Source organism: Hemitrygon akajei, chromosome 8 (assembly GCF_048418815.1).
Source record: "Hemitrygon akajei chromosome 8, sHemAka1.3, whole genome shotgun sequence".
Lineage (NCBI taxonomy): Eukaryota > Metazoa > Chordata > Chondrichthyes > Myliobatiformes > Dasyatidae > Hemitrygon > Hemitrygon akajei.
In genome coordinates this window covers 132,336,921-132,358,744 of record NC_133131.1, presented here as the reverse complement: position 1 = coordinate 132,358,744, position 21,824 = coordinate 132,336,921, and the positions used below count along the sequence as shown (strand labels likewise).

Sequence of the window (21,824 nt, the reverse complement as noted above, 5' to 3'; positions counted from 1 at the left end):
GCCCTATGGACCAGTGTTGAACCCTGACAATGAATTGATAGTGAAAGTGTAGTATTTGAGTCATTACCTTTGATAAATTAATGGTAAGTTGGTAAATTGGTTTACTGTTGTCACACTTACCATTGTAACACCCACATAGGGCTGAAGGAACTCAGCAGGTAAGGGAGCACCTATGGTTGGAAGTGAAGGGCCTCAGCCTAAAATGGCAATTAATCAGGACTGAAAAGAAGACAGAAAATAGATGCCATGGGCAGTTAGCACAATGCTATTACATCTCAAGGCATCAGAGTTCAAAGTTCAATTCTGGCATCCTCTGTAAGCAAGTTTGTATGTTCTTTCCTGCATGTGCACAGGTTTCCTTGGGGTGCTCCCATTTTCTCCTACAGTCCAAAGGCGTGCCGGTTAGTAGGTTAATTGGTCATTGTAAGTTGTCCTGTGTTTAGGTTTGGGTTAAAGCGAGGGTTGCTGGGCAGCCCAGAAGGACCTATTCCACACTGTGTCCCCAGATAAATAATGTCAGGTGCTGATGAGGGTGATCTGAATGGCAAAACTACACCAGTGGTGGAGCTGAGGGCAGACATTTGAAGTGGCTGGCTTCTCGTGCGGTACAGTTTAAACTTTTGACAATGTGGAACTAAAGTCGCTTGTAATCTGAGCTAGTTTTGCTGGTGGCTGAACAAAATGCATCAACAGAACAGAACAACCAAGTGAAAACTCCAGTCCACTTTCTATTAAGCATATTTTGATTATTCTTCTTATTTACTCTTCAGATGATCTTGTTGAAGTTTGAAGTTATATTTCATATTTTTCGTGTCCAGTCACAAAGAGGAAGAATCAAATATTTCATTCTCAAACATCAACATTTTGTTTCCTCTTTGGTGGCGAAGCTCAAAAGACAGAATTGCCATGGTTACATTGTGCATTTGTTGTGTTGCTTTGTAGATCTTCCATTATGTGGCAATGGTTTTTTCCTCCTCCCAGCAGCACACGTGCGCCACCTTTGGTTCATTTTGAACTCTCAGCAGAATCTAGGGAAGTAATTTTGCTTAAAATCCAAGTCAATCACTTTAATATTTGCGAATATTTTCTGTTGGAATCTCACCAACTGGCAAAAGGCATTTCCAGCCAAGAGACGGCCTTGTTATTTCCTTCTCATGGTCTCTTTAAACTGTGTCCTTCCTCACGCTCCATCCCCTTTGGAGCATCGCAGCAGAATTTTTGAACCATGTTGTCTAGGGGTGGCCCACTGCAGGTTTCACCCAGGAGAAGTTTGTGTCTTGCTGTGTCAACCAGGCAGGCTTACACGTGAATGAGAAGTTTCACTACCACCACCCCACCCACAGCTTTAAACTGCTGACCTGATCTCCTGCACACTCTCAAAGCCCTATTGATCTGAGCTCCCTCGCCATGTCAGCTGTATACTTGTCTCTTCCAATTGCTTCTTCGTCCTGCCTGATGCTAGAGTTCCTTTCACAGTTGATGCTTCACCTCCCTATCACCCACTCTCCCAGTAAACATGGCCTGTTTGGTTCCCTCCACTCCAGTGTCAGTGCTCTTGGCTGGCCATTTTCCCTGAATTCCATGGCCATCACAATCCCCTTGCATCCATCCACATTCTTGCCTCCAATTCTTGTCCATGAGAGAAGCAAGCAAGCAATATTATGTATGAAAGTATGCAGATCCAAGTAACTTCCAAATGAAACCTCAGTTGCAACTACCCTTTGATACTGTGGGACAGAATTGCAGGTTGTTTAGAGTAACCAGTTGGCGTATCTGGCTTGTATTGGCTCAATGTAGGAGCAATAGGCTAATCATACTCCTTTGCCCTTTCTTGAAAGTGCTGCAGATTCTTTGCTTTCAGATCCTTACCCAATTCTCTTTTGAGTGCTCCGTTACTTTGCCTAAAAATGTTTTTCCAGATCGTGAACATTTGCTGCATCAAAAGAAAATGATCTTGAGTCACTTTTGATTCCTTTTCTGGTAACTTCCATTCTTTGTCATGAAAGAATATAAGGGAGTGGTACTTATACTCAACTTCTAGAAGACAAAGGTCCTCTACCAATCCGTTTTCACTATAGCACACTGCCATCCAGCCATAGAGTTTCATGGGGAGATGTGGACCACTTCCCTCATCGCGGGAGCCATCTCTCATTGAAAGTAGTCATCAAAAATGAAACAGTCATACCACTCCAAACCCTGTCACAGGATTAGATTACCAGGTATACAAATAAAAAGATTCAAGGATTAGCTCAACACTTGCTTGCTGAACCTTGGGAGTCTCTGGCTCATGACTATTTGGAGTGAAGTAAAAGCATTTGTATGGTATTAGTGAAATGTTTACATAATGGAAGGTGTGCACCATCTTACAAGTTACCCACCTGCCTTTCCAGCAACCACATCCTGCTCCAACTGTGGAATTCTGCTGTTCCTGTTAGCCACCTCTGATCTCAGAAAACTGGAGCTCATTCTTGATCGCAGGACAAAAATGTCCCCTATTTCTTTATCCCTTCACCAAGCAGAACTGTTTCTCTCCATTGAGCCTTTCTGTGCCTTCATGATAGTGAATATGTCTATCAGATCTCCTTGTTGCATAATTTCAGAAGATAATTATCCTCCTTTCTTCACTCATTCTAGACACATACTGCATTTGTAGCTAAACTAGCATTTAGTAACAGCTCATCATGACTTCCTCCCTTCCTATTTCTCCATATTAATGCCAACCCGATGCACAGCCTTGGGAATTTCTAGCATTGTATTTTTGGAGGTTCAGAACATTTTGAAAGCAATTGAATAGTAAACTATTCCATTTTCCAATCTAGTTTCCTAATGTTTGTGTGGATTTTGGTTGCAGGCCAAGGAATTACCAACATACAAGGACAATGACTTCATCAATGATGGCCAAAAAATTTACATTAATGAAGAGAATAAGAAGATGTTCCTCGAAAAACTTAAGAAGGATGTTGAGGTAAGAAAATGTATTATTGTATGCTTTCATTTCAACAGTTCACAATGCTTTTCCTCGATCCCAAGGGGTTTGTTTTTAAATTACAAATGTATAAAAGTGTCACATAAGAAAAGACCAGTTGGTTGATCATGTCCACACACATAATCCCTAGACCATTTCTCCTAGTGAATGACCATCCTGGCAGGTAGCCTCCAGTAGTGGCAGAACTACCTTTGAAAATACTTCTCAGTCACTCTGAAACCACATAGGCAATGCGATATCTGGTATATAATTCAGCCCAGCTCCAGGCACTCGCCAATCCCACATTTGCCAACCCCAGTTCCAGCAGCATGCTGCCCTGTGTTTTGACCTCCAACTTTGGATGCGGTTCTTACTGCATTGCTACCCACATTCCCAATACCCAGTTCTGGTTGTGTACCGGCCCACCGGCAGGTGTGTGGACAAGCTAGGGATTCAGCAACATGGCTAGCTGTCCACTGGAGCTGGGAGCTATGACCACGAGTAGATTTGTGGCTGGGATCACATGGGAGCCACGAAGGGAAGCTGATCTACGTCTTCATTACAGGATTTGGTAACCAAGTGAGGGACAAAGATAGAACCAGGGCATAACTTAATAGAGCTCTCAAAAAACAAGCATGCGTTGTGAATAGAGAGAAAGCAGTTTGAAATATTTTGTAAGGGAACCATGTAAAAATCACTATAGAAACCGAAAACTCATGATATAGCAAGTAATTTTTTGGCATGGATTAAAAAGAGAAAATTATGGGTGTTTTTCTGGATAGTAATATGTAGAGAGTGGCAAACCATGTTAAGCTGAGAATGATTACAATTTATGCTGGGATGACCTAGGTGAAGGTAGCAAAGATGAGGGTGCTACATTTGCTGATGACACAAACTGTTGTGAAGATGACATACTGTAAGGAAGCAACAAACTGAAACAGAATCTGAATCAGGGTCAATATCATCGGCATGTGTTGTGAAATTTGTTAGCAGCAGCAGCTCAATGTAATACATGACAATATAGAAAGTAAAAAATAAAATTAGAAAGTAAATCAATTACAATAAGTATATATGTATATTAAATAGACTAAAATAGTGCAAAAACAGAAATAATATGTTTTTTAAAAAGTGAGGTGCTGTACATGGGTTCAGTCTCCATTTAGAAATTGTATGGCAGAGGGGAAGATGCTGTTTCAGAATCGCTGAGTGTGTGCCTTCAGGCGTCTGTACCACCTTCCTGATGGTAACACTGAGAAGTGGGTATGCCCTGGGTGATGGGGGTCCTTAATAATGGATGCCGCCTTTCTGAGGCATCGCTCCTTGAAGGTGTTGTGGGCACTATGGAGGCTAGTACCCAAGATGGAGCTGACTAATTTTACAACTTTCTGTAGCTTCTTTCGGTCCTGTGCAGTAGCCCCCACCGCCATACCAGGCAGCGATGCAGCCTGTCAGAATGCTCACCACGATACATCTGTAGAAGTTTTCAAGTGATTTAGATGACAAACCAAATCTCTTCAGACTCCTTTTGACATAAAGCCGCTGTCTTGCCTTCTTTATAGCTGCATCGAAATGTTGGGACCAGGTTAGATCCTCAGAAGTCTAGGCACCCAGGAACCTGAAATTCCTCACTGTCTCCACTTCTGTTCCCTCTGTAAGGATTGGTTTTCCTCTTTCTAAAATCCACAATCAACTCTTTCGTCTTAATGACTGGTACATCTCACTCCTGTACCCCCTCTCATCTCCATCTGAAATTCTGCCAACGCTGGTGTATCATCAGCAAATTTATAGATAACATTTGAGCTATACCTAGCCACAAAGTCATGGGTATAGAGGGAGTAGAGCAATGGGCTAAGCACACACCCCTGAGATGCGCCAGTATTGATCATCAGCAAGGAGGAGATATCACCAATTCAGACAGATTGTGATATTCCAGTTAGGGAGTTGATCCAATTGCAAAGAGAGGTACAGAGATCCAGGTTCTGTAGCTTATCGATCAGGACTGTGAGAATGATGGTGTTAAAACGTTGAGCTATAGTCAACGAACAGCATCCTTACATAGGTGTTTGTATTGTCTAGGTCAGGGGTGTCAAACTCATTTTAGGTCACGGGCCGGATTGAGCAAAATGCAGCTTCATGCGGGCCAGATCAGTCGGACGTGTGCGAACGCAGCTTTCGTTGCCTCCGTTTTTTCAGCCTGCTCTCATGTGTCTCAGTCTCTGCTATAACTACAAAGTGTTTCACTTTACAAATTCCGTTTCTTATGAAGAAGACTGCCGAGTAATACTGCCGAATAAACACTAAAAACCCTGAAAACCTGGTACCTGAATAAACTCAGCATTAGCCATATCATACGCCATAGGCGCTTCGATTACTGGGGCCAGCTTTAATAGTAATTAGATATTATCTCGCGGGCCAAAAATAATTCCACCGCGGGCCTTGAGTTTGACATATATGGTCTAGGTGGTCTAAAGTTGTGTGAAGAGCCATTGAGATTGTGTCTGCCGTTGGCCTATTGTGGCGATAGGCAGACTGCAGTGGATCCAGGTCCTTGTTGATTCAGGAGTTCATTCTAGCCACGTCCAACCTCTCAAAGCATTTTTCCACCATAGATGTGAGTGCTACTGGGCAATAGTCTTTAGGGCAGCTCACACTACTCTTCTTACGCATTTGTATAATTTTTGCCTTTTCAAAGCAAGTGGGAACTTGAGACGATAGCAGTGAGAGGCTGAAAATGTTTTTGAATACTCCCACCAGTTAGCTGGCACAAGTTTTCAGAGCCTTACCAGGTACTCCATCGGAACCTGCTGCCTCGCAAGGGTTCACACTCTTTAAAGACAGCCTAATATTGGTCTCCAAAACAGGTATCACAGGGTCTCCGGGTGGACAGGGATCTTCACAGCTGTAGTTGTGTTCTCCCTTTCAAAGCGGGCATAGAAGGAGTTGAGCTCTTCTGGTAGTGAAGCATCGCTGCCATTCATGCTATTGGGTTTCGCTTTGTAGGAAGTAATGTCTTGCAAACCCTGCCAGAGTTGACATGCCTCAGATGCCATCAATCTGAGGCTCCATCCACACTGAAATGGCATTTTCCTGCCCCGAAAGTGGAGATTTTCTAAAACGTCCTCCAGAGTGGTTAAATTTGAAAACGCTGCTTGGGCAAGAGTAGTGTGGACGGGGTAACTGGAGGTTTCTAGAAACGCTGTCATGACATGCTGGAATAGATGGCGGCATTTCATTGTTTTCCAGAATGCAACCCCCAGACAACCTAACAATTTCGAAACAGACAGCAACGAGACTGAAGTCAGAAGAGTTAGAAATGTACTCACCAAATACTTTCACCATAACTTACTGAATAAATAAGTATACTCACTTTGCCCTGTTTTCTGTCCTTGCTTCTACGAAGGTGGTTTACCTATTTACGCAAGTACTTCTCTGACAATAGATGTGTAACAGCCTACTGTAACATTGAAATACAAGATAACACTGATGCAGACATGTTTTATACATTTAACAAGGTGCTGTATTAATGCAACAGAGTTAGTCAGTTTCTCAATGTTCGTCATCAGCCGGGTCATACTGTCCATGAACTCCCTGTTGGTTGCCTCCATACGCTCCAGTATTTATTTCTTTTTAGTTTTAAGTCCTCCTGCGCGAGAGCCAATAGCTGTTCATCATGTGGCAATTTCGTTTTTTAAGTTCTTCTAGTCTGTAACTGCACAAACGTGGATTTTCACTCCGAGATTCGACACCAAACATGTCGCTTGTTTTCGGTAGATGTGTCCTGCGCATGCGCAGTAGAAGGAGATTTGCCCAAATACCCATTTTAATGTGGATGGAGGTACTTTCAAAAACTGCGTTCGGTACAGAAGGGTTAACTAGTATTCCGTGAAACAAAGGATGCAAGCAGTTCTAATGTCCCTCTGATACAGCACCCTAGCTCTGAGATCTTTGATTTTATTTCCTAGAGACTGTACATTTGCCAGCAAGATGGTCTGTACTGGGAGTCAAAAACCCTGTTTTCTTAAATGCACCCGTATCCCTGACCACCAGCCACATTTCCTACGAAGAGTCTGGCAAGAAGTATGGTCACAATCAGCATTGTTTCCATCGGTTTTAAGCAGAGACGGATTATTCACTCACATTACCTGGGTTTCAGCACAGAGAAAGGTTGAACAAGTTAGGTCTTTATTCTTTGGAGCGTAGAAGGTTGAGGGGGGACTTGATAGAGGTATTTAAAATTATGAGGGGGATAGATAGAGTTGACGTGGATAGGCTTTTTCCATTGAGAGTAGGGGAGATTCAAACAAGAGGACATGAGTTGAGACTTAGGGGGCAAAATTTTAAGGGTAACATGAGGGGGAGTTTCTTTACTCAGAGAGTGGTAGCTGTGTGGAACGAGCTTCCAGTAGAAGTGGTAGAGTCAGGTTTGGTATTGTCATTTAAAGCAAAATTGGATCGATATATGGACAGGAAAGGAATGGAGGATTATGGGCTGAGTGCGGGTCAGTGGGATTAGGTGAGAGGCACGAACTAGAAGGGCCGAGATGGCCTGTTTCTGTGCTGTAATTGTTATATGGTTATATTACGACATCTTTATTAACAGTACAAACCTTGGAAGCTGTTGTGATTCTCAGCTGTATCAGCCTGAAATGGGAATATTTAATCATATCCATCAAGCTGTGCTGCATGAGATTGCCTTCAAGGCACCCCAGAAGCACTTGGCATATAGCTAGAACTACACACACAAAATGCTGGAGGAACTCAACAGGTCAAGCATCAAGTGGCCCACATCCGACTGTTTATTCACTTCCATGGATGCTGCCTACCTTGCTGAGTTCCTGCAGTACTTTTGACGTGCTGCTTTGCATTTCCAGCAGCTTTATCATACAGCTGGAATACAGATTGATTTAGCTAAACTATTTGAGTAGAGTTGTTCTTGTTCCTTACATATTTATAAAATATATTTGGACTTATTTTTATATTCTATCTACCAATAATTTTCATAATCTCTTTTCTTTATGAAATTCACCTTTTTTCATTCCTACATTTCCAGGTTTCTATACATCTGAATAAGCTTCCTTTTCTTGCCTTATCATGTCCTCTATGCACCTTGTCATCCACGAGACCTGTAGTTCTGACAGCCCACCCCCAACCAACCCTTTATTCTTTGTGAGAAATGTTAACTTTGGACCTCTTGAATATCCTTCTTTGCTGTGAGTGATTTAGCTATTTCCAATCAACTTGACTAAATTACTTCTCAGTCCAGTAGAACAGGTCCAACTATAATTTAGTAATGGTGATAAAGCATCAAATTAATATGCAACAATTTTTTTTTACCTAAAAATCAATAATAAAAAAAAGGTGAAATCCAACACAGCTTTGCATAGCTTGTGTCTCTGAGGGAGAATCATATATCTCCCATGTCAACATAATCCAGGCACCTGCCACTCTCTGTTTGTCCAAAGAAAAAGAACTTGCCTCATGAACTGCTTTCAACTTCCTCTTCTCATCTTAAACCTTTACTGCTTCATGTTTCAAATTTCCACACCTGAGAAAGATTTTGACCATCGACCCTATAAATGCCTCTTACAATTTGTGTACAGGTGCCCCCTGCTTTTTGAACATTCGTTTACAACTCGCTGTTATGAAAGACCTACATTAGTACCTGTTTTCGCTAACCAAAGAGGATTTTCGCTTTTACGAAAAAAAGACGCCCGCTTTATAAGTGTGTTTACCTCAAGAAAGACTACCATGACCGTGAAGCCTTGTGCGGGCAGTTGTTTGCGCATGCGTGTACGAGCGTATGCGTGTACGTGTGTACGCATGTGCATACGTATGCGTTCCATGCGTAGGCGTGTAAGTGCCTATTCTTTTTTCTCCAAATCGATTTTGGCTCACTGTCTTCCTGATCATGATAAGTGAAACTACACCATACCTACAATTTTTCTACTTTATATAGGGTGTATATTTATCATCTCATTCCTGCTTTTACTATATGTTAGTGCTATTTTCGGGTTTATGTGTTAGTTGGTATGATTTGATAGGTTATTTTTTTGGGTCTGGGAATGCTCAAAAAATTTCCCCATATAAATTAATGGTAATTGCTTCTTCACTTTACGACATTTCGGTTTACGAACAGTTTCATAGTAACGCTCTACCTTCGAATTGCGGGGGAGACCTGTATACTCCTATCAAGATGCTTCTCAGTCTCTGACACTCCAGAGAAAACAGTCCAAGTTCATCCAACCTCTCCATATGGCCAGTACTTTCTAATCCAGGCAACATCTTGGTTAATCTCTTCTGCACCATTTCTAAAGCTTCCATGTCCTTCCTGTAATGTGGTGGCCAGAACTGTACCACAATACACCAAATGTGGCCTAACCAAGTTACATAAAGCTACAACATGACTTCCCAGCTATTATAGTCAACACCTCAGCCAATGAAGGTAAGCATGCTATATATCTTCATTACCATCCAATCTCCTTGTGCTGCCAGTTTCCATGAGCTATGTACTTGAACCCCAAAATCCCTTCTACATCAGTGCTTCTGAAAGCCCTGCCATTTACTGAATCATTTCGTCTTACATCTGACCTCCCAAAGTGTTACACTTTACACTTGTCCAATTTAATCTAAATCTGCTATTTCTGTGCTGTGTTTCCAACCTGACAGTTGTGACGATATCACCTCACTGTGGGTCTCTTTTACCTTAATCTTTTGGATCAGCCTACTACATGGGAGCTTGTCAAAAGCTCTACAGAAGTCCATGTTGGTAACATCCACTGTCCTATCTGTCTTATTAATCTTCTTCATTGCCTCCTCAAAATAAACTCTATCAGATTAGTCAAACATGACCTTCTTCATACTAGGCAATGAAGACAATCTCTTATCATCTATGGTTTTCCAAATACGAGTCAATCCTGTCCCTACGAACCATACCCAGTAATTTCCCTATCACTGATGTAAGGTTCACTGGCCTACAAAGTGCTTGATTACCCCAATTTCCCTTAAAGAATGGAATAATATTGGTTCTTGTCCAATTCTCTGGGACCTTACTTGCCTTGCCTGTGGTTAAGGAGGATACAGAGATCTCTATCATGATGCCAGCAATCTCTTGTCTTGCATCCTTCAATAACTAGGTCCCATCAGGCCCGTGGGACGTGTGTTTCATAGTCCTCATGACCCAACACCACCCCCACCTTGACATCCACATACTCCTTCCCTGATCTCACTATCCTCCCATCCATGACTTCCCTACGGAATGCCAATGTAAAGTACTCATTTAGTACCTCGTTAATATGTGTATATAAAATGTCATGGAATTTTATTTTTATCTTACTTGCCGAGGCCCTTTTTAACCCTTGCTATTTAAGTTATTTCCTGTTTCCTTACTAACTCTTGAGTCCTGTCAGTTTACTTTGATAATAAATTTACTTTGGACTATGAATATATGTGTCCTCTTTTTCTGCCTAAGTATACATCTGTCGACATCGAAGACTGCCGAACCTTGCCATTCTTATCATTGTTCCTCACTCATTTCATATCCTTTGAAACTTTGAGAATGATAACTCATTTCAACTCTGTCTCTCCTCAAAAGACATCTTTAACTCAACATCGTAAAGCACCATTATTAAGGTTTGCTTTAGACAGGCTAACAATCCATTTCCTTTTCTAATTCCTTGTATTTCCTATTGTTTTGTTTGGTTTGCTGCATTACACGTCATCAGTAACGTCCTTACACACTCATTTAATTTATCTTCTATATTCTGCACACATCTTTTGTCTTCACAACTTACTTTCCCATCTAACTTTATATGATTAGGAAGCTTAGAATACAGGAATTTAAATTAATGCAAAAATAAATTAATGCAAGCAGCATTATCCAAATTTTAATAGTACCCATTTAGTCATATCTTGCCAAAAATACAGTGAACCTTCCTGTTTTGTTTCCTGTCTGTTAAGCAGCTCTTAATATTTGCTAATAAAACACAGTATTCTCAGAAATTGCCGTTTTGTGTAAAAGCCTTCTAAATTACTGAAGACATTCTTCTGTCTGCCGTCGTCTTTATTTCCTATTGCAGTTGTACTGTCTCTGCATGTAAGAAACCCATGTTTACTTTCTGCACATTTAAAAATATTCCTATTGGAACTTGTATAATTTTTATGTTTTCAACTCTTTAACATTTTTTCTCTGTTGGATTTCATTAACCCATACCTTCTGTTCCGTTCCCATTTCTAAGATTCCAGCTGGCTTCGATCTTCATTGATTTTGTTTTCCATTTCTATCTGTCTATCATCCACATATCTAACCACTCGGTTTCTTCTTCCTTGTCTTACCCTTCTTATCTCCTTCCCCATATGGTTACATCAGCCCATCATTATTCCCTTACTTGCTTTGATTTATCACCTTCCACCTACTGCCCCTACTTTCCCTCACACTAACCACCCCCCACTCCCACCAGCCTAGCTCCATCTACCCATTTGAAAATACACAAATTCCCTTAACTGTTGCTGCCTACCACCCACCAGCCTGGGTCTCTAAACTCTCTCCAACCCATTCTGCTCACTATCTGCCTCCTCACCTGGCTCATCTCTCCCTCTCAACTCTTTATAGTAAAAATCTGTGATGGGGTGCAAACAGCTTCTTGGAGCGACAGGTGAGAACTGAGTATGCAGTGGGGCTACCCCTTCCCTGCACACCCCATACACCCCAGCTGAACTACTGGGGGGTGGGGGTAATTGTGTGCATCAGATTCTTCTTCTTGAGTACTGTTCAGCTGAGCCGCATCTTCGGTAATGGTGTTCTAAGCCAAATGTGCGCAAGGCTCAAATAGCAATCCCGACATCATCACGTGAGATCTTCTACACTTTAAGTTTGACTGCAGTTTCACAATTTTCTTGCATTCACACCTTACTTTTCTTAACTATTACTCAGATATGATTACTTCCTGACCATGGGATGAGACTGCCTCCTGGATCAAAGCATCCCACTTTCTATTGCCCTTCTATGCTTCCTCAATGTTCTTTGACATTTATCATCTTAAATCTTCTCTTTAAAGACTTGATTACCATAAATTCACATGGGTGGAAAGATTTATATGGTGTGCAAAGGAAGCGGATGTGTGGGAGGTCAGTGGCTGTACAGACTAAACAGAACATTATCAACTCCACTGCATTTGACCAATACCAATTTTCCATTTTTTCAACTAAATAATAACATCACATTAGCAAACCTGTGATATGAAATGTGTTTTTGAAGATTGTACCTATAGCAATTGTTAGATTTAACAAATGGCTTACTTTTTCACAAAATTCCAATGCACGTTTGTCTTGTGAATTAGCAATTACAGAAGAGTTAAAACTGAAAGCGCAAATAAGGAATCAGCAAAAAATCATTTGATCTCTTTCCTCTGATATCTTACATGCCTCAGTATAGCATTGCAGAATTATAGTTGTTAGATATACATATACTAGATGTAATCTTCTCAGTAATCCTGCAGTGAAGAAATCGTGATCAGTAGTTATTTACTGAGCATCAACATGTGAGGCTCATCCCAGAATGTGGAGCATGCCTGAAGTGTCCTTTGCATTGTTATTTGTCTGCGTAAAATCCAAGCTCCTGAGAAAATGAAAGCCATACATTATAAGTAATGGTGGTAAAATTTAGAATTCTACACTGATTATAATACTTTATAAAGTTACTCTCAACCCTGTCAATTATGAGCATCGCTTTATAAACACTTGTTCTGTATGCTGTATAGTATTTATATTTGTTTAAGAAAGAAATCTATTTATATTTTAGAAGCAAATTATTTCATAAAGATCTAGGTGTATGTGTTATGAAGAATTGCAACATAAAAGGCCATTTGGCCCAGCTGGTATATGTCAGGCCTCATCTGGCTTATCATTAAATAATGCCAAGAAGTCTGCTGCTGGGGGTTTGTCCGTGTATATGCATATGTATCAGTCAATTCTCTGTGGCATTGCACACAGGGAAATATAATTGAGCATGACCCTGAACTGAAATAGAGACAGAGGGCAAATATAATTGGGCAAGAGGATGCGAATGTTGGGAGACCATTTTAAAGTCATACACAGTTTTTAAATATATTTTAATCAGAAATTTCACTGTCCAGATTTAAAATGGAAACTTTTTACCTAATCTTGTCATGGTGAATTGTATCTTTAACCCTCAGTGAGAACAGTGTAGCATTTCTAATGAAACAAGCTGACAGGAAGTATGCACAGATGTTTGATTTTTATTATAGATCAAGATGTTTATATACTGTACGTTGTGTGTTTATAAATCGTGGTGTATACTTGTGGAAAAACATGCATGCATTTCCTAACACATTTCAAATGTCCATCGCAATGCAAAATGACATATAGCTTCATAGAAATGTCTACAAAACATTTCCCTCCTCAACCGCCAACTCACCCCAAGTGAGAAGACACAAATACAGTAATTTGGATGTAAAAACTCCACAAAAAAAAATGCAAAATACTGAAGGCACTCCATCTGCAATTTTCAAATTACTATATTCGATAAAAAACGATAGAATTTAGACTTTTGTAGTATTACAGGATAATAATATAAAATAATACAAAACTTATAACAGATAGCAGTGGTTGCATTTAATGTTTATGTCTTCCTGCCTTTATACATTTCACACCTCCACATTTTGCAAGCTCAGCAATTGCTTCTGTGGTTGATACTTTATGGAAAACTGTTACCTGCGCATGTTCTTTTTAATATTGCTCCCTCATGCTTGACACGTAACAATACATTCAAGCTTCTGTGCCATTCTTTTTGCCTAAAATAATTTGTTTTAGGAAATACTGAAGATGTGATATGCAAGATTAAACTGCAATGTGTGAAAATTTATTTTTATTTATCTAATAGGTTAAAGGTTTGAGGTTAAAGTGATATTTACAGTTTAGCTGAAAGAAAAATTTATTGTTGTGCTTGCAGTTTCTGCGCTTGCAAAATCTGAGGTGTGAAATTTATAGAGGCAGGAGTACATAAACATAAAATACTATCTGTAATGAGTTTTACATGTGATTTGCCCCGGAAGAAAATCAGACTGCTATTTTCCAGTTTGTGAAATACACCAAATCAAGTAAAAGTTAGAGACATTGATGTGACTACATTTGTTGCTGCAACACAATGTAGTTTAATCTCTCAAGTCAACATAAAGCATAAAATAAACCTCATCATGAAATGGCAGCATTTGAGCAAGTTACACTGGAAGCTTCTGTGAATTCAGACTTGTGACGAGGATCTTATTGGCAAGTGGGGGGGGAGGGGACGAAGCGGCCAACCAGTGCTATACAATATTCTGACATGGTCTCACCACATAATAAATTTACTTTGAACGCTGTCATCAAAGTACATATATGTTACCATATAGTACTATAAGATTCATTTTCTTGCAGGCATTTACAGGTAAAAAGAAATACAATAGAATTTTATGAAAAACTATCTACCTAAACTGACAAACAACCAATGTGCAAAAAATACAAAACTGTGCAAATAAAAGTAATACTGAGAACCCAAGTTGTAAAGAGTCCTTGAAAGTGAGTCTTTTGGTTGTAGGATCTGCTCAGAGTAGTGGTGAATGACATTGTCCATGTTAGTTCAGTACCCTGATGGTTGTACAGTAATAGCTGTTCTTGAACCTGGTGGTGTAGGAGCTAGAGTTTCTGTACCTCCTGTTATGGGCCAGTTATGATGGTAGGCAAATTGGAGCAGATCAGAGAAATAACAAACATAAAATATGGCGTAATTAAAGAGTTGATGCTTGTAGTGTTAAAGACCTGATCCAGATTGTCTGAGTTGCTTAGTTGCTAAGAGAAGTAATGGTGGATTGATGCAGTTCTGATTATCATATGCCAATCCTCCTTAACAGGATTGACGGACTGTTAATCTTGCACACTGTTCAAAGAGAAGTTAAACAGAGTAAAACTGGTCACCTACCAATAAAATGACAGATTTAATTTGCCATATTGAAGTAATCAGTGATGGTCACCACGGTTTTGTTCACAGCACATACTTGATCACGTGACAGTGTGATATAACAGAGATGAAGTTGATATCGTTCATGTAACATGGACTTGCACAATGCGTTTGAAGAAACTACTTTATAAATATTAGCAAATGTGAATTACATGAAATTAAAGAGAAACAGATATAATATTAACTAAGGCACAGAATACCTTTGAATGTTTTTCAAACCAGTATGAACTATTTAATGTTGTTCCCTATTGGATGTGCCTTTTTCCTTAATTGACCTTTTCCTCTACCGTCCAAAATAACTCAGCCTGAATGTAACACATGCGACTGATTTTTTGAACAGCATGAAAGATAAGTTTTTCATTGTACCTTGGGACATGTGACAATAATAAACCAATTTCAATTCCAATTCTTCAAACTGCATTAATTTTGTTTTGCTTCTGGTTATGAGTATGTGCTTTTTCACATTCTGTAATTTTACTTCAGTTTCTTGCTCAGCTGAAGATCATGGATTACAGCCTTCTGGTTGGTATTCATGATGTTGAACGAGCCGAACAGGATGAAATGGAGTTTGAAGATGAAGAGGATGAAGGAGAAAGTGATGGGGCTGGAGGCCAAATGACAGGATCTTGTGGAACACCTCCAGACAGCCCTGGAAATACACTGAACAGCTCAAGACCATTGGCACTTGGTGAATTTGACCCAGCTATTGATGTGTATGCCATAAAAAGCCATGAAAGTAAGTAAATGCATAACATTAAACATATGTTCAATATATGATGCACATTAACACAAAGTGCACTGCAGATGCTGGGGTCAAAGCAACACATACAACGTGGAGGAACTCAGCAGGTCGGGCAGCATCCGTGGAAACGAACAGTCAACATTTCAGTCCGAGACCCTTCGTCAGGACTGAAGGGGGAGGGGGCAGGGGCCCTATAAAGAAGGTGGGGGGAAGGTGAGAATGAGAAGGCTGGTAGGTGCCAGGTGAAAAACCAGTAAGAGGCAAGATGAAAGGGTGCGGTAGGGGAAGCAGGGAGGGGATAGGCAGGAAGGGTGAAGAAGGAATGTAAGGGGAAAGCACTATGGGTAGTGGAAGAAGGCAGAATCATGAGAGAGGTGATAGGCAGCTGGAGGAGGAGGCAGAGTGAAACTGGGATGGGGGAAGGGAGGGGGAGGGAATTACCGGAAGTTGGAAAATTCAATGTTCATGCCAAGGGGCTGGAGACTACCCAGACGGTATATGAGGTGTTGCTCCTCCAACCTGAGTTTGGCCTCATCATGGCAGTAGAGGAGGCCATGTATGGACATATCTGAATGGGAATGTGAAGCAGAGTTGAAGTGGGTGGCAACTGGGAGATCCTGTCTGTGTGGCGGATGGAGCGGAGGTGCTCGATGAAGCAGTCCGCCAGTCTGCGCATCTCCTCCATTTCCCACACTTCAGCCCTCACCCCATCCTCCCGTCACCTCATCAGGGACCGAGCTCCCCTTGTCCTCACCTACCACCCCACCAACCTCCGGATCCAGCACATTATCCTCCGCAACTTCCAACACCTTCAACAGGACCCCACCACTAAGCACATCTTTCCCTCTCTACCCCCTCTGCTTTTCGCAGGGATCGTTCCCCCCGCGACTGCCTGGTCCACATGTCCCTCCCCACAGATCTCCCACCTGGTACTTATCCCTGCAAGTGTAAGTGCTACACCTCTCCCTACACCACCTCTCCCTACACCTCCTCTCTTACCACCATTCAAGGCCCCAAACAGTCCTTCCAGGTGAGGCAACACTTCACTTGTGAGTTTGTTGGGGTCATCTATTGCATCTGGTGCTCCCGGTGTGGCCTCCTCTACATCGGCAAGACCCAACGCAGATTGGGGGACCGCTTCGTCGAGCACCTCTGCTCCGTCCGCCACTATAGACAGCATTTCCGGGTTGCCACCCACTTCAACTCTGCTTCACATTCCCATTCCGATATGTCCATACATGGCCTCCTCTACTGCCATGATGAGGCCAAACTCAGGTTGGAGGAGCGACATCTCATATACCGTCTGTGTAGTCTCCAGCCCCTTGGCATGAACATTGAATTCTCCAACTTCCGGTAATTCCCTCCCCCTCCCCTCCCCCATCCCAGTTTCACTCTGCCTCCTCCTCCAGCTGCCTTTCACCTCTCTCATGATTCTGCCGCCTTCTACTTCCCATAGTGCTTTCCCCTTAGATTCCTCCTTCACCCTTCCTGCCTATCCCCCACCTGCTTCCCCCTCCCCTATCCCTTGATCTTTCCTCTTATTGGTTTTTCACCTGGCAGCTACCAGCCTTCTCCTTCCCACCTTCCCCCCACCTTCTTTATAGGGCCCCTGCCCCCTCCCTCTTCAATCCTGACGAAGGGTCTCGGCCCAAAACATTGACTGTTCGTTTCCACAGATGCTGCCCGACCTGCTGAGTTCCTCCAGCTTGTTGTACGTGTTGCTTTGATGCACGTTGTTTGCGGTGGCTGTAACTAAGTGATTTTTGATATTACTATGTTAATACAGGATATGGGAGCAAAGTATGGGCATTTTAAATCAACCTGCAAAATTATTCTATTACTAGTATAAAGGCAATTAAATATTATGTGGAATTCTGGTTTCCCTCAGAATATATTGAGTTTGACTTGATGAAGATGCAGATTTCTAAAATAGATCCTTATTTTTCATATGTAATAAACATCATTATCATCTACATGGTTACTTCTAGTGATTCGTATACCTCTCTAGTTCATTATCTTTCAAGCTTCGGTAGAATCATAAAGTCCTACAGCACAGAAATGTGCCTTTTGCCCCAAATGGTTCATGCTGACCAAAATGGCCCCATCTGAGCTAATCCCATTTGCCAGCATTTGGCCCATAACTTTCTTAACCTTTCCAATCCAAGTACCTGTCCAACTGTATTTTAAATATTGTCATTTCTCCTGGCTCAACTACTTCCTCTGACAGTTCATTCCCTTTGTTCTCCTCATTCCAATTAAATCTCATTCCTCTCACCTTAAACCTATGTCTTCTAGTTCTTTATACTGGGGGGGAAAAAAGACTATCTGTGCCTCTTATAATGTTATACACCTCCATATGATCACCTTTCAGCCTCTTACACTCCAAGGAATAAAGTCCTAGCCTGTCCAGGCTCTCATTGTAACTCAGAATCTCGGGTCCAGGCAATATCCTTGTATAGCTGTTCTTCACACGTTCTAGTTCAATAACATATTTCTGGCAACAGGGCAGCCAGAACTGAACACAAAACTCCAAGTGCAGCCTCATCAACAACTGCACACTGTCCTCCCAACGTTTATTCTTTGTGCCCTGACTGATAAAGACTAGCGTGCCAAATATCATTTCACCACCCTGTCTTCCTTTGACTCTGCTTTCAAGAAGCCATGTTCAGGGTCAAGGCCCCACTGTTCCACTACAGTCCCCAGGGCCTTACTGTGAGTTTTATTTCCCATTTGGCCACCACTCTGTAAAACTTGTTGTGCCAATCAAGTAGTCTGAACAAGGTAGGCTAAAAGGTTTGTTCCTGTGCTGTGCTGTGTTCTATATTCCACAAAATCACCCCTCGGTCTCCTATAATCCAGTGAAAATATAGCCACCTCATCCTCATAATCTTTTATTCCAGACACAACCTGCTTGCTACTAAATCCTTGCTGTAGTGTGGCTACCAGAATTCTATGCAGTATTCCTAGCTCAGTCAAACCAACATTTAATAGGACTGGAACAACATAAGTGATCTGTGATCCCAGTACAGAACTACTTCTCTCTCCAAATCTGCGGAACATTCCATTCTATCTTTTGTTTGTCTTTATTCTTGCAACATTTTTCAATCTGTTCACCTGCCCCCGCAGGGGCCGGTGTTGGGACCGCTTCTTTTCACATTATATGTCAATGATTTGGATGACAGAATTGATGGATTTGTGGGCAGGTTTGCAGCTGATACAAAGATAGGTGGAGGGGCAGATAGTGTTCACTAAGCAGGGAGTCTGCAGAAGGACAAATTTTGAGGATGGGCAAAGAAGTGGCAGATGGAATATAGTGTAAGGAGGTATATGGTTATGCACTTTGGTAGAAGGATTAAAGGCATAGACTGTTTTCTAAATGAGGAGAAAATTCAGAAATCAGCAAAGAGACTTGCGAGTCCTCCTGCAGGGCTCAAATTGCAGGTTGAGTCGGTGGTGGAGAAGGCAAATGTAATATTAACATTCATTTCAAGAGGACTAGGATATAAAAACAAGAATGTAATGCTGAGGCTTTATGAGGTATTGGTCAGACTGTGCTTGGACTATTGTAAGGAATTTTGGGCCCCTTATCTGAGAAAGGCTCTGTTGGCATTGGAGAGGGTCCAGAAGAGGTTCATGGAGTTTAGAAGAATGAGGGACAATCTCGTTGAAACCTATCGAATATTGAAAGGCCTAGATAGGGTGGGCACAGAGAGAATGATTCCTGTAGTGGGAAGTCCCTCAGGGACACAGGTGGGTGTCCCTCAGAACAGAGATGAGGAAGAATTTCTTAGGCCAGAGGATGGTGAATCTGTGGAATTCATTGCTGCAGATATCTGTGGAAGCCAAGTCATTGGGTACATTTAAATAAGAGGTTGATAGATTCTTGATTAGTAAAGATGTCAAAAGTTACAGGGAGAAATTTTGGAGAATGGGATTGAGAGGGATAATAAATCAGCCATAATTGAATGGAGCAGATTGATGGGTCAGATGGGCTAATTCTAATTCTGCTCCTATGTCTTATAGTCTCATTTGTAACTTTTGTGGCATTTTATTGTTAGGCATCTGAAGTTCCATTTAGCTACATTTACTTTGCTGTCCAGTTTTTATCTCTGGCTCTTTAAGTAACATAATCGGGTTGGTAAATGTGAAATGCATTATAAAGCTAGTTTATTAATATATTTTATATTCCCAGATGTTCTGTTATCTGACCTTTCCAACAACAATCACATTGTAGTTCCTTTTCTTAAACTGACCTTAAAATAATTAGCCTGGTGTTCCCTTGGTTTTCTTTAGAACATGGGAGCGACGTTTCATGAAAATGGGTTTCTAGTGTACGTGGTTAAGGTGCTCCCTCTTTGGCACTTCTGGCCTTGTAAGACTGGAGCAATTCCTAGAGAAGACACAATGCGTGGTAACCAGTGGGTTATTCAAAAGATTAGGGATCTATTAAGTTTCTGTACTTAGCAATGCTGACCAGTGGCAAAGAACTCAGCCCTTCAGACACACGTGATGTTACCCTCAGACTGTATTCCACATTTCTGTCTTTCCGTCAGGTCCTTAAGCCTGTCTGAATCTTTTTTCTGCATGCTAAGCTCAAACACTCAGTTCTGTAGCCAAAAATGCTCCAGCCATTGAAGACCCTTTTGTTCCTCCCAAGTCAGCACTTAATCATAGTCCAGCTATCGCTTAGTCTCTTAGTATCTCTCTCACACGTAATACTCACGCAAAATTCCTGTCCCTTTCCTCCAGCAGATCTCCAATATTGTGAACAATTGCTCACACCCCTGATTTCCATCAGCTTTAATGAGTGCACAGTTTAACTTCAGCTCATCTTCGTTTGCAATCTTTCAAAATAACAAATGGCCTTCAGCATCTTCTCAAGAGCCTTATCACAGTAGGCAGATCCAGGAGATGTACATGTGTGCTTTACTTTATTTGCAGAAAGCTTTAACTCTTAACTAACTTAAACCTGCTTCCTATCATGCCTTAAGATTTCAATTTTGCAACTTTTCACAAATAACAGACCAAGAAGGCTTTTCTGAAATCATGGCATCATCCTTTCAAGTCTGACATTGTTTACCTTGATACCTGGTGTTTTCTGACTTTGTAATGTCTCTTAAGACATGTACAACTACAGCCATTAATACTGCTACCAGTACACCATTATCATGGTCATTATTAGTACAACAGTTATTCCCACTATCATTCCCTGCTGTTAGCCTTTTCAATGAGTTGTAAACAAATAACGTCTTCGCCCTCCAACTGAACCGTGCTGTTTTCACTCAAGTGTTGAGAGAGGGAACTTCTGTTCATCAGGTTATTCTCGAACATCACTGTAGAAGTGGATAAGTTTGTGATACAGGTGGAAGGTCCAGTCAGGTCAAGTCGCTTTTATTGTAATTTCAACCATAACTGCTGGTACAGTAGACAGTAAAAACAAAACAATGTTCCTCCAGGACCATGGTGCTACATGACACAACACAAAATTACACTAGACTACGTGAAACAACACAAAACTACATTAGACTACTGACCTGCACGGGACTACATAAAGTGCACAAAACAGTGCAAGACAGTACAATAATAAACAAATCAATAGGCATAGTAAAGGTGCTCCCATGCCAGCTGAAAAACCGTAAGAGATTAATCATGCACTTCAACTCCCTGGTCACAGCCTTGTAAGTCACAACGTCTCAAATGCCCACTTTTAATGATGTTCTGCGGTTCTGCTTGTACCACCCTTCCTGGCAGTTACTTTCAGTCTTTCAATTCTTTGAGGGAAAATGCTTCCTGAAAACGTCTCTACTCCTTCTACCTATCACATTAAATCCATGCCCCCTGTTAATTGACCATTCTGCTCTTTAACAAAAATCATTCCTGTTAAGTCCACTTTCTCGCGCCTTTCTCAAGTTCAAGTTCAATGTTATTGTCATTCATGCATACCGCCAAAGGAAACAACGTTTATCTGGACCAAGGTGAACAACACGGTACATATTACTCACACACAACACATAAAATAATATTACAACAAATACATTAACAAGCAATAATGTATATTGCAGAAGACTGACATTTAGCATAAGGTGCATTTATGAGACAAGTTAAGA

At 41.2% G+C, this 21,824-nt stretch overlaps 1 protein-coding gene across 2 annotated transcripts in view; it reads left to right on the top strand.

Annotated features, from left to right (window-relative positions):
- Positions 1-21,824, top strand: part of pip4k2aa (phosphatidylinositol-5-phosphate 4-kinase, type II, alpha a) — a 291,639-nt gene that overhangs the window by 259,392 nt on the left and 10,423 nt on the right. For both annotated transcript variants that reach the window (XM_073054652.1, XM_073054651.1), the window contains exons 7-8: positions 2,852-2,965; positions 15,459-15,711. In XM_073054652.1, the coding sequence (XP_072910753.1) occupies positions 2,852-2,965; positions 15,459-15,711 (367 nt within the window). The remainder of the gene's footprint in view (positions 1-2,851; positions 2,966-15,458; positions 15,712-21,824) is intronic.